The sequence below is a fragment of the Parus major genome, chromosome 7, assembly GCF_001522545.3.
Source record: "Parus major isolate Abel chromosome 7, Parus_major1.1, whole genome shotgun sequence".
NCBI classification, from domain to species: domain Eukaryota; kingdom Metazoa; phylum Chordata; class Aves; order Passeriformes; family Paridae; genus Parus; species Parus major.
The window spans coordinates 15,447,457-15,465,398 of record NC_031776.1 but is presented as its reverse complement, the minus strand read 5'-3'; the positions used below and the strand labels follow the sequence as shown (position 1 = coordinate 15,465,398).

The 17,942-nt window shown below is 41.1% G+C and overlaps 1 protein-coding gene across 14 annotated transcripts; it reads left to right on the top strand.

Annotated features, from left to right (window-relative positions):
• The first annotated feature begins 446 nt into the window (after nt 1-446).
• HNRNPA3 (heterogeneous nuclear ribonucleoprotein A3) lies at nt 447-17,912 on the top strand. Of its 14 annotated transcripts, none has more exons than XR_001522748.2 (14): nt 1,917-2,059; nt 4,335-4,446; nt 4,936-4,959; nt 8,667-8,789; nt 8,879-9,025; nt 9,107-9,317; nt 9,555-9,644; nt 9,705-9,812; nt 9,959-10,039; nt 10,735-10,881; nt 11,724-11,849; nt 11,934-12,005; nt 15,063-15,138; nt 17,279-17,912. XR_001522748.2 is itself a non-coding variant. In XM_015634450.3 (13 exons), exons 2-12 carry the CDS (start codon nt 4,381-4,383, stop codon nt 11,984-11,986), a joined length of 1,176 nt encoding a protein of 391 aa, XP_015489936.1. In that variant the 5' UTR covers nt 449-557; nt 4,335-4,380; the 3' UTR covers nt 11,987-12,005; nt 12,092-14,126. The 14 variants fall into 14 exon arrangements, 11 of the variants coding, with proteins under 11 accessions (XP_015489940.1, XP_015489936.1, XP_015489938.1 ...); XR_001522747.2 differs by having other exon boundaries at nt 17,258-17,912; XR_001522746.2 differs by having other exon boundaries at nt 16,905-17,912.
• The last annotated feature ends 30 nt before the right edge of the window (nt 17,913-17,942 follow it).

Below are 17,942 nucleotides of genomic sequence, written 5' to 3'. Positions count from 1 at the left end.
CAAGAACCATTAAAAGCTACAGGCAATGCCACTGAATGGGGAAGCTTGAGAAACTTACTGCCTGGGCTTGTTTTGGTATTTATCCGGAAACTGACTAGGCTCAGTTCTGAGAGGGAGCGCTGAACGAGCCAATAATCTTCAGCTGCCTCCTTGCAGCATCTCCAGCGTAAAACAATACGCAAGACAAATAACTTCTCTTAGAAGGTTCTGTGCACCTCCGGGACACCCTGATACTCCTGCAGATATCCCTACAGTAAGCAGGGCATTTCCCCGTTTCCTCCTCTCGCCTGCCAGGCACCTGGTGCCCTCTCTGTGCCGTCCTCTGCGGATCTCGGCTCACAGCGCTCCCTCAGCGGGGCCCCCGCGCTCGGCCCCGGCCCGGGCTGCGGGGGCGGGGCGGGGGCGGCCCCACTGAGGGGAGGCGGGGCCGCCCCGCGCGCCCGTCGCGGCTGCGCCGGCGCCGCCACCCCCACAGCGGGCGGCGGTTCGTGCGCGGGGCCGGCGGCCGGCGTGGGACCGACGAGGGCGGGAAGGCGCTGTCGCTGAACGCCGGCACGGTGATATCTTCTCTTTCCTCGCCTCCCTACCCTTCTCCGCACCTTCCCTCTCCCCACCTTCCCTCGCTCCCGACCCTTTCTGTCCTCCCGGCGGGGAAGGCGGCGCGCGGCGCTGGCGGCGCGCGGACGGCGGAGGAGAGGAAGGGGGTGGGGGATGGGCGTCGGGCCCAGAGAAGAAAAGCGGTAACGGCCGCAGCGCGCGCGCCGCCCCGAGGCCGCCTTGCCGCCACGTGACCCCCCCCGCGCCCGCCCCCTACTCTCCCGCCCGGCTCCATATTGCCGCTGCGCTGGCCGAGCCGGGCCACAAAATGGAGGTAACTGCGCGCGGGGCGCGGGGCTCGCCGCCATCGGCCAAGGTGGGGGCGGAGGCGAGGCGGTTCCTGCCGCGCGGAGCTAGAGCAATTTGAGTTCCGCCCGAGCCTGCGGGCGGGAAAGCGCGGCGGGAAAGGGGTGGTTGGCGGCAACACGTCATGGAACCTCTTGCAGTTCCCGCGGCCGCCGCCTCCTTGTAGCGTTCCTGCCGCGCTCCAGACTTGCTTTCCCCTGCGACACGCCGCGTTATTCTGCAATGGCGGCGCGGCAGGAAGAGAGAGGGAGCGGGAGAGGCGGCGCTTCCGCCGCGCGGCCCCGCGGGCTGCGGCCGCCATTTCGCAGCGCTCCGGCGCGTGGGTGAGAGGGGCCCAGCCCTCGGCCTGGGGCAGCGCTGTGGTCAGCAGAGCCCTTCGCAGCAGTCCTGGGGACACCAAAACACCTGGGCGCGTATTCCGGCAGGAGTAGGGCAAGGCGAGCCCTACACGTGCGTGTGTCATTGTTCTGCCCTCCCAGTGTTCCTTTCCTTTCCCCGGTTCCCCCCCCCCCCCCCCGTCCAGCGTAAGTTACCCGAAGTAGTGCGGCAGGGGTATTCTTAAACACACTTAGTTTTCTCGGAACACTTCTAAAAGCATTAAAATTGTTTAGTGCAGTACGCTGCATCTGGCAGAAGAATGTTCCTTCACTTTGTAGCACCTCCCTGATATCTCTCACCTTTGCCCAGAGGGTGTTAAAGCGTGTCAGGAGCCTTTAGTGCCCGAGGAGGTGGGGTAAGGAATATAGAGTTGTTTTCCTTTTCTCCTCTCCCACAATTACATATGCAAAAGACCCAGGACATTCGGTGGCATTCTGCCATGATCCTGGTGAGCAGCACGAAGCAGTCTGCATAAATCTAGAGGAATCATCCTCTCTCTTGGAGGGAAGTAGTCATGATATCCTACCCTTGCTTTCCTTACCTCAGAACCTGGGGGTTTTTTTGTTCAAGTGTTTCCGAGTATGGCAAGCAAAAATAGTGCGCTTTTTTTTTTTTTTTTGTGTGTGTGGTATTTTGTATCTCACTTTCTTCACTGAAAGGTGAAACCTTAAAAAATCAAGATCAGAGAAACCCTACAGCTCGCACTAGTTTCTGTTCGTGCATTAAAAACAGAACAAACTGGATCTCTTACCAAAGCAGCTAAAAACAACTTTATCATGTAAGCAATTTTTTTAGCTGCTTCAGAGTTTAATAGCTTGAGAGGGGTGATGTTTTCAAAGCATTTGAACGTGGTTCAGTAAAGCTTGGAAACGTGTCACATCAGGTATAAAGCTAATGTCTTGGGGTTTTTCCCAGGCACGCGTTCCTGTTGGTGTTGGGAATACACTACTAACACACTTAAAACTGAGAACTAGATTTTTTCCTGCTTTGACTTAGATTTGCTAGAAGACCCTACTGTATGCACTTTAGGTCCAACTTCAATTGCTTATAAAAAAGACCAGTGGATTTCCATAGTATTCTCTGATTGGATGGGTGAACTTCCATCTTGGTAATATTTGGTTTATCTCTTGTTAGTTTCTTTTCTCCTGTAAGAGATGGAGCAGTATTGTGAGTAATGAGAAATGTCCTGGTGACTACTTTATCATTAAAATTCAAAGATTTCCTTGGGGACTGCTTTTAAGTTCTGTAGTTGAGTTGCAGCAGATACTTGCTCAATGCTAGTCTGACAAGCAATAACGAAAAGTATTCTGGATGTTTTGATAACGAGTTGAAGAGAGTATTTTGTTGGTGATAAGAACTAACAAATGTAGTGCTGTCAGTCTTCCTGTAAGGCACAATAGGAATAGGACTGAGCAGGGTTCCACGTGAGCTGGTGTGCATTAGCAAGAAGACAACTCCCTTTTTAACCCTCAGCCTTCTGAGGCCATTGGGGCAGAGCCCATGCCCAGGAGCTTTATGTTGGCCATTGTGAAGCCTCGCTGGGGAAAGCACCTTCAGAAGGGGATTCATACTTTCCATTACTTTGGAAAGCTTATCCCTTTCCTCCCTAACAATTCCTGAAGCTTTATTTTGCCATACAGCTAGTTTGTAAAAAGCCCTTGAAGTGTTAATGTTCTGTTTCATACCTCCCTTATATGACTTAAAAAACGGAACAGCTCAGTTAAAGTACTTAATATCCTAATACCTCTTAAGTCAAACTCATGTTTGATTTAAAGGATTTCAAGAGCAGGTTCTAGCATTGTGTAGAGAGGAACTGAAGATAATAAGTAACTTCAAAGTTACTTAATAAAACCTTTACAATTGTTAGTGCATTTAATTTTGATGCTCATGATTTCACAGTTGAATTTAATTTGACACCGGATTTTAACATGAAGTTATGTTTAAGAATTTCCGCTTTGAGTAACAGCATATATTGCTCATTAGTAGAGACCTGCCTGCCTTTCCATATGCAGGAACAAAATTTGGAGGCAGAAAACTTTTTAAAAAAAGCCCACAACCCAAACAAACAAACCTCTCACAGAAATACACATAATCTTGTGAATATCTATGCTTTTAAATGCTGCACAAGTATAGTTTTACTGAAGTATGTTATGTAGTTAACAGTATTGCCTTTTGGCTAGTGCAGTAAAGCTTCAAGCAACATCCAAAGTAGTAATGAATGTTGGCCCGAGATACCAGTACATTAATATTAGGACTAACTGAAGGATCCTAGAAAATTTTATAGGAAAAAGGCCAAAAGGAACATAATTCTTTGTGTTGGAATGTGTAGGTATGGGTTCATTCACTTAGCTTATCTTGTAAAAGACTTCCTATTTGTAGTGGCACATACACTACATAGTGTACAGATCAGTAATCAAATAGATAATATGGGAGCAGAAGTAATGTAGATGCTTAGTTCTACACACTGCTGAGGATCAGCAGTTCTTGATATTGCAAGGTAGCATCAGTAAGGGGTTCTTGGATTACTCACAGTGGAAAGTATTTTTTTAATACAGGAACATTCTCTAGTGTTCCGTGCTTCTGGATACCTGACTACAGGAAATTACACATCAGAAATAAGCAGCAATAACTAGTAAGCAGTAACTAATAAAAAGTATTGGCAAAATTAAATGTTTTGGGGGTTAAAAGTCCAGAGAAACAGAACTTATACAATGGGTTTGGGTATCAAAGGTGGAATTTGCTTGTTGTGTATCAGTTGTATTCACATTAGTTTTGTCAGACAGTAATAGACACAGGTTTGCTACGGATATTAGCATTAGTTTGTGAAGTGAGCTTGATAGGGATAGCAGATGTTTCTATTGCAGCTCTTTTTAATCTTTATCTGTGTAGGCTGAGGCTTTTTATTCTACCCATTTAAATACTTTTGGGTTTTGTTTTTTTTTTTAACTTTCACCCGTTTCTTCCTGTAAAGCCACACCTGTGCATTGCACCCAGAGAAGGCCCTGTGTCACAGGAACTGGGGTAAGTACTGACTTATCCAACCTGTTTTCTAGGTTTCCTAGATCTAAAAGAAAGGCTGAGTTAGAGTACCCTTCCAAAATGGCTGCTATTAAGGAAGAGAGAGAAGTGGAAGACTACAAGAGGAAAGGAAGACGATCCTCACAGGTGAGAGGATGGGTTATTTTATTAAAAATAAAGTAGTTTTAAGGGGAAAAGATGCAAAACTCCCAAGTTAACCATTTCTATCTGCTATATTAATATCCTTTTTTTTTTTTCTACCTTCTTCATCCCCGTATTAGCGGAGTAACTTTAAATTGCAATTTATTACTTACAGTTTAATGGGGTGGGTTGTTAAGCATAATGGGGAAATTTTGCTTGTCTAACTTTCTGTTCTAACAAACTGATTAAATATATGTTTCTTGTTAAAGCAAGGTGTAATTATTAAATTCATGCATCCTCAGAGTATCAGCAGGAACTTGATTACGTCCTACCTTCAAAGTCCTGTTTTTAGTGGGAATGAAGACAGGTTCCTATTTTCTTTTTTTTTTTTCTTTTTTTTTTTCTTTTTTTTTAACTAAAAATGGTTGCCTGATAGTCACTGCAAATGAAAGCGAGCTGTACTAAGTAAAAATAACTGTTTTCTTTTGCTTCTAGCAGAAATACCGTAGACTGAATAAGGTGCGTAGTATAGAGAAGATGTCGGGGATGTTTTTGGGAGGATGGGAGCTAGTTACTTTTGGGGCAGGGTGTGGAAGTGGGAGGGGGGAAAGTTCTTAATACCCTTCAGAAAATAATTTTACGATCAGCAAGAAGGGTATTTAACGTGCTTAAATAGCTTATAACAGAGGCATTTTCTCTTCGTTTATTTGGATTTGTTTGCTTTCTAACATTACTTTTTCAGGTTGATTGAATATTTTAGCTTGTTCAAACCAACTTTTTTCTGGAATGATACACTACTGCAATGTGCGAGGGCCTATACACTTGAATTACAAACAAACCTTGTCCGAATTGCATGCGTCTGGTAGTGTATGATTATTTTGTATTGAAGTACAGTGTGTTAAATCCTTCTGGAAGGAATGTTGAAACTCTCACTCATTCGAACTTCGAATTAAGTGTAAATGGGGTAGATCAGCTGCATAGTAAATAAGCTCTTGTAGTACACAAAAGTAAACTGCCCTGCAGTGATCTTAAAAACTGTTGATTTTCTAGAGAACAAGTTTCACAGGCAAAGTTGCTGAGGCCCCAGTTGCCTGTAAGCTTTCCCATTTCAGAAGACATTCTAGGATTATACTGCCTGGGGACAGTGTGGTCTCAGGTTCAGCTGAGTGTAGGTTTGGTGACAAGCATTTTGTGGGCATTTGCTGCTGCTCAGAGGTAGAATGCATGGGAGAGCTCCACCTAAAAATTGCCTTTAGAGAGAAATGCTGCAAATCCAAAAGGCTGATTATTCAAAACCCCTGCCACAGGAAATTCCAATTGATGGCAACCTCGGGGTAGAAGCAGTATGTATCTGCAGCAGCGTTGTCTCAGTAGGGGACAGGATTTCTGCAAAGATGAGCATTTTTGGCAGGAGTCCCGGGGGGGTCCTAGCTTCTTCCTCCCCCTCTTAGGCGAGAGGTACATTGCACCGCGCCGCGTGTTGGGGGTTTCGGTAGGGCCTGGGAGCAGCGGTGTGGTTTTGCTGGCGGCAGGAGGTGAGCAGCGGGCCCGCGGGAGCCGCCGCCCGGCTCTGCCTGGGCCTTGCGGCCCGGCCCCGCCCATGGCGCCACTGTGGCGCTGGCCGCCCGCCCCGCCCTCGGCTCCATATTGGCGGCGCGGCGGCCGCGGCTGAGCACAAAATGGAGGCGGCCCGGCTCGCGCAGCGCTTGGGTTTTAGCGGGGGGAAGGCCAAAGTCGGGGTAGAAGGAACGTTCTGCGCGTCCGCAGAGCCTTGTAATGTGTCTGGAAGCCGCTCTGACAGCTTAGGGGGAGAAACATTGTCTTGCCGACTACAGGCAGGCCGGGCGGTCTTGCAGCTGCCCTCCCCGCTCCTACCAGAGGAGTGCTGCAAAATGGCGCGCTCTACTGCCGCGTCAGCTGAGCAGGAGGCAGCCTGACTCTGCTAGAGTTACACTGAGGGAGAGATGTGTTCTGCAGGAATTTCTGTACAGGAAACACAATTGTTAGAAGTAACTGGCAACAGAACAGTTGAGAAGCAGCATCTTGTGTGATAGAGGACAGCACTCTGAAAAATCCCAGTGGGAACAAACTGCATAAAAAAACAATTCCCTAATTCTCTAAGGAAATATTACCTTCTCGTTTTGTACAGAGTTCCTATAAACTGTATGTGTCCTAGGGATAATTTTGGTCCAATAGAAGCTTTAACAGTGGGTGTTACTCTTGCTGAATGAGAACAGCTGTTTTTGTGCACATAAAAACAATAAGCAGAAAAGAACTTCACTTTTCCTTACCTGAAAAATTCTGTGGTCATTCTTTTAAGGTAAAAGTATTTTGAGTTAGCTGGAAACCCTCATAGCCTTGAATAATATCAGAGAACTGTAAATAGTCTGTCCAGTTTTCCCTTACATAGGTTTCTGATTTTGGAGGAGTCTAAACTTGTTTCACATAAAAAATTTATTCCAATATGTGTAGAACAGCTTGAAACAGTGTTCCCTGTTTTAACATAACCCAACTAAACATTAACAGTAGATTTTAAAAATTGCAATTAGCAACAGATAATGCTTGACCTATAGCAGTTTCTGTATGCAGTAGGAATGTAATCCTCTAAAATGAAAAGTTTCAATATAGTGAAAAGGGTGATTTGTTTTCTTTAATACCTTTATAGTCTGGACCGCTTGGAAGGCACTAGAAGCTTAGCTTTGTTGTCCTGGGACCATTGACTGTTAATAATTTATATGATGATCCTGAGGTAACAAAACCTTAAATAGAAGGCTGTTACCAAGAATGGTGGGGTTCTTTCTAAGAAAACTCAGCAGGTGTAAGGGCAGGGATTTACTTCCTAGACAGCTTTTCATAATCTTAGTTACTGTTTGCTGTAGTACAGTCTTGAGTATTACAAACCAATGGTTTGCTAAAGCACTATATAATACGAAAAGTCTCACTGAAAGGGGCTTAAGCCTTCCTGGCCAACCCTAGCAGCATGGCAAAAGTTCAGGCACTTCAGATTTGAAGCAAGATGTCTACAGATGGAAGTCTGTGACTGTTTTCATGTAGTTCACCTCAGGATAATGCTGTGTCTAGTCTGGTTTAATGCACTGCAGTAGAAACAATGAAGCCTGTTGAACATTGGTGCTGCAGAACTGAAGTCATACACAGCATAGCTGGCCAGCATCTTGTGCAGTGTTTTACATGCACAAAACTACCCACTTGCTAAATGAGATTTTAATCTGGTTGCTTTTTGTAAGACTTCTCTGACAATGGCAATTCTGAAAAAATTTTTTGTGAACTCCTCATCAGATGTATGTGGAAATTGACTATCTGCTAAAAAAGAGTAGCACTGGAACAGAGCAGAAACACAGTTGTACTCTTAAGCCCGTTTCAGTCACATGATAAAAAACTGGGATCTGAAAATTTGCATCTTTTAAAATGTAGCTGGTCATATATAGACAGTGTTACCAAAAACTATTGAACTTGTTGGTTCTGTGATGCTTGCTAAGTTACCAGTCTCATTCCAATAGTTGTACCCACTACTGGTCATTGGTGACTTGTTACTCCTGGCATTTTTTTGTCTGTAAGATGTAGGTCCACGTTGTCTGACATTTAAGAGGTATTTCCCATAAAACTAAAATCCACGTATATATTTGCCCTTTCTTGCTTGCATGTACTCCAATAATAAAATTATCAAAATACAGAATTTATAATTTCAAGGAGTTTAGTATTGATGTGTTTAACAAAAATGCATAAAAGTAACCTTTCAAAAATGGACATCCCCAAAGAGAAGACACTCAGCCCAAGCAGCAACCTTTTTTTCTTGTATACTGCGTCCTTAAATTTTTTGTAGTTCTGCATATTTGTGCTTTGTAAAGTGTTAGACCTTCCCTTTATCTAGCCGTGCTTCATCCCCTGTTGTGCGATCTGCAGCTCAAAGATAGGCACAGAATGAATGCACTTCTGGGTGGTGGGGAGCAGCTGAGTTATCTAGTATATTGAAATCCCTTTACTCTTTGCATTTAACGCTCTTTAAGTTGTTAGTATTTTAATTAAAATCACACTTCATTAAGTGTTTACAGTTTTGCTGTCTAAACTCATTAGAAGTCATTGTTTTTATGTAAATGTATTTCACGTATTTGTAGTTATAATGTGCACAAATAATTTCTAGTAATTCAGTAAAATTTTAATTCTGTGATTTGTATTCAAAATCTGTTTGTGATTTTTTGATTTTGTAGGGCCATGAGCCAAAGGAGCCAGAGCAGTTGAGAAAGCTGTTCATTGGAGGTCTGAGCTTTGAAACAACAGATGATAGCTTGAGAGAGCACTTTGAAAAATGGGGCACACTCACGGACTGTGTGGTAAAGTCTCTATTATTTGTTTGTGCTTTTGAAAGGGTTAGGTACTTAAAGTAGCACAGAAATCAAAGTGCCTCCTTGTGTGTTTGCAGGTGATGAGAGACCCACAAACAAAACGTTCCAGAGGCTTTGGCTTTGTGACTTACTCCTGTGTGGAGGAGGTGGATGCTGCCATGAGCGCTCGACCACATAAGGTTGATGGACGCGTGGTTGAACCAAAGAGAGCAGTTTCAAGGGAGGTGAGTTTGTGTTCCAGTTAAACACATATCTTAATCTTTACCTACTACTTTAAGCACTGATTGTCATTTTTGACATTGTAGGATTCTGTAAAGCCTGGGGCACACCTCACAGTAAAGAAAATATTTGTTGGTGGAATTAAAGAAGATACAGAAGAATATAATTTAAGGGAGTACTTTGAAAAATATGGCAAGATTGAAACCATAGAGGTCATGGAAGACAGGCAGAGTGGAAAGAAGAGAGGCTTCGCTTTTGTAACTTTTGATGATCATGATACAGTTGATAAAATTGTTGGTATGTAAGCTCTTCAGTGAGAAATGACTTATGGGATAAAAGTGTTAAGATCTCAGAAGAGCAGTGTGTGGAATGAGATGATTGCATAATCAACTGCTTTATTATTGTAAAGGATGGGGTTGGTTTAATGTTACTTTTCAAAGTGTGCCACATGCCTTACAGTAACTTTCTATGAAAGTTTATAGCATATTGCAGAGATGTGATTTTTTAACTTTCCTTTTTCACTGTTTCCTGTAGTTCAGAAATACCACACTATAAATGGACACAACTGTGAAGTGAAAAAAGCACTCTCAAAACAAGAGATGCAGACTGCTAGCTCTCAGAGAGGTGAGTTGTAGTTGTGCATAGCTATTTTGTGTAACAGGTTTTCAATTAATGTAATTCAAGTGAAATATTTTGTAGGTCGTGGGGGTGGCTCAGGCAACTTCATGGGCCGTGGAAACTTCGGAGGCGGTGGAGGGAATTTTGGCCGAGGAGGAAACTTTGGTGGCAGAGGTAAGTGATTGGAATATTAGTATAGAATGTGATTTACATTTTGGTTTGGTGTTGGGTTTATTTTTTTTTTCAATTTCCTGTGTTAGTTGGCTTAAACATTTAATATGTTTGTTCAGGAAAACATTCTCATCTGTTTTGTGTTCTAGGAGGCTATGGGGGTGGTGGTGGCGGTGGTGGGAGCAGAGGAAGCTTTGGGGGTGGTGACGGATACAATGGATTTGGTGATGGTAAGTGTATTGTTCACTTCCTTTTCCCCCAATGTTAGAACCAGCTGTAAGTCTTGCCTTCACCTTGGAAGTGAAATGTTTTGGTGATAATGTGGTAATAGCAATAATGAAAATGAAATTCTACATTGTAGAGCTGTGAAGAGTTAACTTTTTTTTTTTGTTCTCCCCATAAAATGATGGGTGGAAAAAAATACTCATCTGTATTTACCCTTAAAAAATCTCATGTCACGAGGGAGCTGTTTATTATTGAAAACTAAATGAAAATTCTGATGTCAGTTGAGATGACTAAAACTGAGTAAAGCAATGAACAACTGTTTTCAGTCAACTCTTTAGACTTCTTCTTGTGGTTCAGTAGTATCTTTCTTGCAATGCAGTTAGGATGAGTATCCAGAATGCATTGAAGAGAAATGCAAGAATTACCAAAAGGCTAAAAAATGCAATTACCAGAAAACAAGAAGGGATGAGGGAAGTAGAATGTAATTAATTACTTAGGTCTTGATTTTATAAGCATGGAGATTTTTTATCAAATAAATGGTTTAGATAAATTATGCAACCGCAATGAATATAATACAGGGAAAACACTGTGGGTGGGGCATTTTATTGTGCAAGTGTGTTGGTTTGGGCTTTTTTGTTAAATGGATCTTACCAGTATTTTAGGTTTGGTGTATTAAGTTTGACTCCTCTTTTATTCAAAGGTGGTAACTATGGAGGTGGTCCTGGCTATGGCAGCAGAGGAGGTTATGGTGGTGGTGGAGGACCAGGATATGGAAACCCAGGTGGTGGATACGGAGGTGGAGGAGGAGGATATGATGGCTACAATGAAGGAGGAAATTTTGGTGGTGGTAAGATTCTAGCTTTAATTCTACATCCATGGTTCTTAGGCTTCATTTCATGATGCTTGAAATGTAGTAATTCATAAAATTAGTTGTCTAGGTTTTAATACCTAGAATGCCCATGTTGCATTAGGAAAGTTCTTTTTCATGTGAATCAGCTTTGATAAACTACAGTGTTGTTTAGCCAGGGATGTATTCTTCAAAAAGCTTCAGCTATAAATCTATACATGAAGGAAAAATACTGTTTTTTTAATGGTTTTGACCATTTCCAGTATGTTAGTGTTGGATACCAGTTCACAACATGTGGATCACATCCTCCTTTGTGAGGACTACAAATCCAGATTTTCATAAGCTTTTTTTATTGGTTTCCCCAAATTTGGGGAGTTAAGCTGCAAAAACTGCTGTATATTTTACTATACTTCCTGATCTGTGTATGCAGCATGCCCATTACATTTCTACAACTTTTTTGGAACAAATAAGTTGTAATTTGCATTATTGTCATACATGCAAGTTGTGCAGTAGAAGAACAATGGTGAAACTCATGATTTTCTGATTTTGGGGGGCCTTAATTTGGCCTATTGAAAAATAACATCAAATTTGCTTTGATAAGCTACTCAAACGTACTTATAATGTGATGTGTTTCATTTTCAATAAAATACCAATTTCTGATCATAAAAATACCAAGGGTCTTCTGTTACTTCTGCATTTTGCATAGAGGTAGCATCAAAATAAATGAACTTCATTTTGAATTGTTCTAAACTACTACAATTTACTTTTACATTGGACATTGGAATTTGGCGGGTTTTGTGTCCTAAGCGTTGAACAAACATTGCTTTATAAATTTGTTTCAGGTAATTACGGTGGAAGCGGAAACTACAATGATTTTGGCAATTACAGTGGACAACAGCAGTCTAACTATGGTCCCATGAAAGGTGGTGGCAGTTTTGGTGGCAGAAGTTCAGGCAGTCCCTATGGTGGTAAGTATGAATTTATACAGAAAACATTTTTGAGTTTAAATCCCTTGTTGCTCGTGTATTTCAGCATACACACTGTTTTTTTAGGTGGCTATGGATCTGGAAGTGGAAGTGGGGGCTATGGTGGTAGAAGATTCTAAAAATGCTACTAGAAAAAGGGTAGGTGTAATGTATATTTATAATGATGATTAATAATGTACAACTGTTCACTGAGAGTAATAATTTTCTTATCCTGTATTCAACAGGCTACAGTTCTTAGCAGGAGAGAGAGCGAGGAGTTGTCAGGAAAGCTGCAGGTTACTTTGAGACAGTCGTCCCAAATGAATTAGAGGAACTGTAAAATCTGCCACAGAAGGAACGATGATCCATAGTCAGAAAAGTTACTGCAGCTTAAACAGGAAACCCTTCTTGATCAGGACTGTCATAGCCACAGTTTGCAAAAAGTGCAGCTATTGATTCATGCAATGTAGTGTCGATTAGATGTACATTCCTGAGGTCTTTCTCTGTTGTAGCTTTGTCTTTCTTTTTTCTTTTTATTTTCCCATTACATCAGGTATATTGCCCTGTAAATTGTGGTAGTGGTACCAGGAATAAACAAATCAATGAATTTTTAACTTTTCAATATTTGTGTAGTTCAGTTTTTCCACATTTAGTGCAGAGAACTCTATAACAGAAATGAAATGTAGTTTAGGGTGTTTCCTTGTTAGTTAATAGAGAAGATAAATGCATTTTTCAATTACTATTTTGTATTAATTTAAAGTTAACAATAGAAACACCTATTGATTTGCAGTCTTAAGGGGTCTAGTCTCAGTGTATATACGTAACTGTCATTGACATGAGTTTCATAGGCATACAGAGGGAAAACATCTGTATGTTGCATTATAGTTTGTTTAGATGTATAACTAGGATTGAGTTACTCAAATTAGTGTTTGTGAATCATAGAACTAAGCTTTATCTTAATGAAAACTTTAAATTACTTTTTGGTTTGTGCATATTTTTTTAATTTGTAGTTCTGTATTAGTACTAGCGCTTCAAGAAAAAAAAGGCATGATAAATATTTTAACAAGACCAACTTTAGACACATGAAAGCTGTCTCCCGTCTCGTTTGAGATGCATAAGGGATAACTGAAGTTGTTTAAGTCTTGGGTGGAGAGAAAAAGAAATTTGCTTTTTACCTTTATATTTATTGTAATTCCCGAGAAGTTAAGGTGGGGGGAATCAAGTGCCTGTTTCCTTGGGATATACAATGATTCTGTTTCAATAAAACTATACTTGGGGGAGGGTGGCTTGGAATTTTCATCCCCTTTGTCCCCATTTCCTTTTCCCTCGCACCAGACTGCACTGTTTCAATTAAATGAGGCTTCATAGTGAGAGTAATAGGTATGTTACTCAATAATTTAATGGCTATATACTTTCTTGCATGCACCCTAGGCAATTTTCTGGACACATACTTCTGACTGGGAGCCAAGGGTAGCACAGGTGTAATCACTGACAGTCCCAGGTAATGCGTTCCAAAAGCCCATTCCCCATGGGCTCTTAAATAGAGTTCTTGAGCTGTTTCGCTGGCAGATGTCTGTGCTCAGCTGAGAGCTCAAAGATAAAGAGAAAACATGATCTAGTTGTATTTTACCGACTAGAAGCACTCCCACAACATAGAGGGGTACGGTCCTGAGTTCCCACAGGTAGAATGATAGTGTGCTACAACTGGATTTGGTGCAGTGGAGTAGAAAATACGACCAGTACATCTGGCTAGCAATTGTACTTCATTCTCACTTCTGACCTCCAAATTAAGGCACTGCAGTCTGTCCTGTCCTCATCTGATGTGAATTCTCTTGACTATTGCCAGGCCAGTGCTTGCTGTAAATTCACTCAGAAGAGTAGGGACCCAGTCAATAAAAGAAATACTCAGACACTTGGCAATATGTATTGGAATTACTCACACCTGTTTCACTTCTGGGTCAATGTGCAGAATAAGGTAAATGCAATTCCAGTGTAGGAATGAATCTGCAAAGATGTATGAAATGGCTTAAGGCATAATCAGTCATATTAATAATGAATTATAATTTTTAAGAAGTGGTAGAAAAATAAGTGTGTTGTTTGAAAAAAATTAAACATATGTTATTTAAACGCTGTTATTGGAGTGTATTTAGACTGCAGTACGCTAAAACAAAGAACCAGTGTCAAGATGGTAGCCTCCAAAATGGATTTCAAAGTGTGCTTATTGTCTGTGGAGTTCTGAAAGATCTCAAAAGTTAAAGCAAGAATTGGTGGTTTAGTGAACGCTTCTGTTGTTGTACGTGTTCATTTGGGCTTGGGGTGGGGGGGAGGCTGTACTTCAATAAAGGCATTTTTTAAACAACCCATTTGGAGTTTGAAAACATGGGAAACTAAAACACAACTCACTAGGGAGTGAGACACCTAACTACTGACATGCTTTGTACGTTACTACGCTAGAAGATGTGTAGACTTGCACCTGGGGCCTGCATCTGATTGCAGGGACAACTGGAGGATGGGGTTGATGTCCCTTCTGATAATTGATCTGGTATTTCTAAATTTTTTTAGAATGTATTGACAGTGTTCTTTTTAACAGGGCCTCTTGTAGCTGTACTGTGACTACAATGTTAACTTTGAAAAATAGTGTCATAATAAACTTTATGAACAAGATCTGTATGCAACCTTTTAAGAGATGGATGTAAGTGACCGCTTTGTAGGTGGGTGGGGTAGCTTAGCTGTTGTTTGTGACGTGGAAAAGTGTAAGCCATGAGGACAGTGATCCGCCAGCTTTACAGAACCTAGGATGTACTTCTTTGATCCATACATTGCTAAGGAGACTCGTAAGACAGGACTTCAGCAGCCTATTGAGTATGGAGAAGTCAGCCTAATTAAAGAATGACAAGGCAGCAGGAGCAACAGCTTCAACTTCCAGAAAAGTGAAGGAATAAGATACTGTGCTGATAGTGAGCAGCTTTCCCAAGGCTAGTTAAATCTGCTTATCACAGCTGAAATATCGAAGAAAGTCTAGCAAGAGTTCTTCACCTTTTGGAACCTCCTTGAGTGATAGCTACTTGAGTTGACTCAAAATCAATAGGTCTAGCATTTAGACCTGAAAGGAAGGGCAATGAGCATAGGTAAGGTTTGCCTTTAAAATTTTTCATGAATTATAAAGAGCGGTGGGAGGTTTTTAAACAAGGTAAGAGTAATTTCTTTAATTTTCAGGTTGAATTGAGAAGCTGCTGCTTGACAAAATGGGGAATGTCTTGCACATCCTCTTCAAATGAAGGTTTCTGACTGGGTAAGATTTGTAGTGTATAGTAAAATGTGTTTAACCCTTACTTCCTTCTAGGCTTTCCTTTGACAGCCTTTAAGTATCAAGGGAAGCCATAAGCACTGAGCAGCAAATATTCCAGCATATGTCATCCAGTGTTTCCTGTTCTGGATGAGGGCTGCTTGCTGGCAGAATTCCTATTCAAGAATCTTCTGTTCCTGGCAGATACAAAATTGCTTCGTGTCCGAGATCAAGGAGACAAGTTGATGTTTTGAAATAATGTGCTTTGGTTACTGGGGAGTGTGCTGGGGTGGGGAGTGTGGGGAAATTGTTCTGTCCCTTGATGTGGAAAGAGGTGCCCCAGAGAGGCCCAGAAAGGCAGTGACACTTGAAGTGGTTCTTCGGTTCTCAGCAGTGTGTGATCTGCTGCTGCTGCACCCGTTCTGGGAGGGAGCTTGGTATCGCTGAAAGCTGGGACTTCCCTCCTACTAAGGGTAGTGGATCCTGGTTTACCAGGTGATGTTGTATTTACCTGTGCAAATTAAAGAGCTCCCTTCCAGATTCTGGGTGCTTTCAGGCAGGATAGTTGAGGCTAATACTGTTACATGATACCCAGCTGAAATCACAATGGCATTTGTACAGGCAAATTGAATGGCAATAACAACTCATAGAATCTTGATTTTATGCAGAGTGGAACATGTATTATGTCTTCAAACATGTTTCCTTTTCTGCATATTTGATTGTCACAGGTCCTTTTATAAAGTATTTCAGCATCTATTTAAACTTTGCAATACATTTCTGAGCCTGTGCATTCTTAGGAAGTCAATTTCTATTTTAGTGTTGGATATACTTCAGTTGCTCTGAAAGTAGTCAAATGGAAGCTGCCTAATCAGAGGCAGAGGCATGTTCACAAACTGTTTCAAGTACCTAAACTTCTTATCTGCTGTCTGTAGACTCACAGAAAGTATTTTCTGACTTTGTAATACACAGTTAAATGTGATTTGGAAGTAACATACAGAGATGTTCATAAAATCAGAAGCTACTTAATTTAAAATCTCCTGATGACTGCATATATTTTTTAAAGAAACATTGAGACAAGTTTGTGCTTAGCCAAGGTTGAGCCTAAATCTGAAACTGCAGCAGTACAGTCACGTTGCCTTAGTGTAATGTGCCAGCTTGTTGCTGAGGTGACAAGCTTGCTTTTTTGGACCTAAAAGTGGGAACCTTTTGCTCTGATTGGCAGAGGTCCCACAAGCATTTGCACAACAGGTAATGAGGAACAGCATTGCCCCTCAGGTGCAGGCAAATGCTCTTGCATTTGCAGTGGTCTTTGGGGTTTTTTTAACAGTAAAATTTAAATCAAATTTAAAATTAATTAAAATTTTAATACCTTTCCTTAGAGGGTTCCACATTGCTGCAGACTTGTTCTGTGCTCTGGATGGCTCTTTTTAAACCAGATACAGAAATAGATACTGTTTGAATTATTTTCACAGTTTGATTTATAACACACTTGTTAAGACTAATGTGCTTAAATTCAGTTACTTACAGCAAAATTCATTTACAAATAACTTTGACCAAAAAGAACACATTCTTAAGGGAGTGCTTGGTCAATTGTATCTCCATCCAAGGGGCACTTTAAGGAGTTAGGAGCAGTTTCATGGCCATGTTTTTGTTTACTGGCTTCTGTTGAAAATAGCAGCTTTAAATAGAGATGGAGATTAAAGATGCAAAGTATTGATCCCTAAGATGCAGTTGTACAGAAATTTACTTGATAACAAAAATTATACTTCCAGGTAGACAAGGGGGTTTCCCCAAAAGCAACCCAGATTGCTGGAGGTAACTATGCTATTACAGAAAATGGAAATTAAACACAGCATCTTAACTTCAATATCCTTTAAATACTTAAGGTTCCTCATCTTATCAAGCATTGATTGTGTGATGTACTGATGTGCTGTCTTTGGTTCCTGTGTTTAAGGCATTAATGTGTTTTCATGTACTGTCTATATTGAGGTGGAATATTCACAAATCAGGGTGTGGTCTCTGACAAGTGTGTGTATCTTAAATTGTGTGGAGCATGTAAGATCTTGAGTATTGCTGAAATTCACATATCTGATGAATGATTCTTTTTCTGCTGTGGGTGCTACAGGTTGACATCTCTCTTTATTAGCTTTTTCCTGAACTAAAGTAATCCAAGTATCTGCACAGAAGAAAAAATGGCCTTCATGTAGAAGATAATATCGCAAGATTGGAAACAGAATAAAATGGTAAAACTGGCAAAGACTTCAGGAGCAATGGTGCTAGTGTGCTGACACATCTTGAAACTTGTGATTAAACAAGTTAAAATAGCATGGAAATTTAAAATTTCAATATAGTCCATAATGGATTGAAATTTGTTAAAATACTTCAATTTTGTATCAGAATAAAGTGTATATTGTCAAATGACTTACAATCTAAAATGCATTGGCATCACCTTTTTTTAATGCTGTGAAAAACACAAAGTCATCTAGAATTATTGCAACACATTTTCTTACAGGATCATCTTTGCAACTCTGGACTGCAAGCCAAAACCCCTTGCTTCAGGCCAGCTTTTCAGCTTTATTTTTAATAGTTTTAAAATTGAATGTTTTGATCAAGAAACAAATGGTCTCCATGTGGCAGCTTGTCAGTGTATGAGGTCAGTGTTGTGATACTTTCAACTTGGCAGTGTCACTAGTTACTCAGGTTTGGGAACATTCTCTGTATCTCAGTAATAATAATAAAAATAAAATGAAGGTTATTGTTTGCAATCTGATGTTTCTATATATATGAGTAATGTGAATTTTTTTTTTCTT

Excerpts from the sequence above, each read along its gene's own strand:
- HNRNPA3 (XM_015634457.3), top strand. Across the intron at positions 8,790-8,878 it reads GCACACTCACGGACTGTGTG|GTGATGAGAGACCCACAAAC; the intron begins GTAAAGTCTCTA and ends GTGTGTTTGCAG. Across the intron at positions 10,040-10,734 it reads ATACAATGGATTTGGTGATG|GTGGTAACTATGGAGGTGGT; the intron begins GTAAGTGTATTG and ends TTTTATTCAAAG.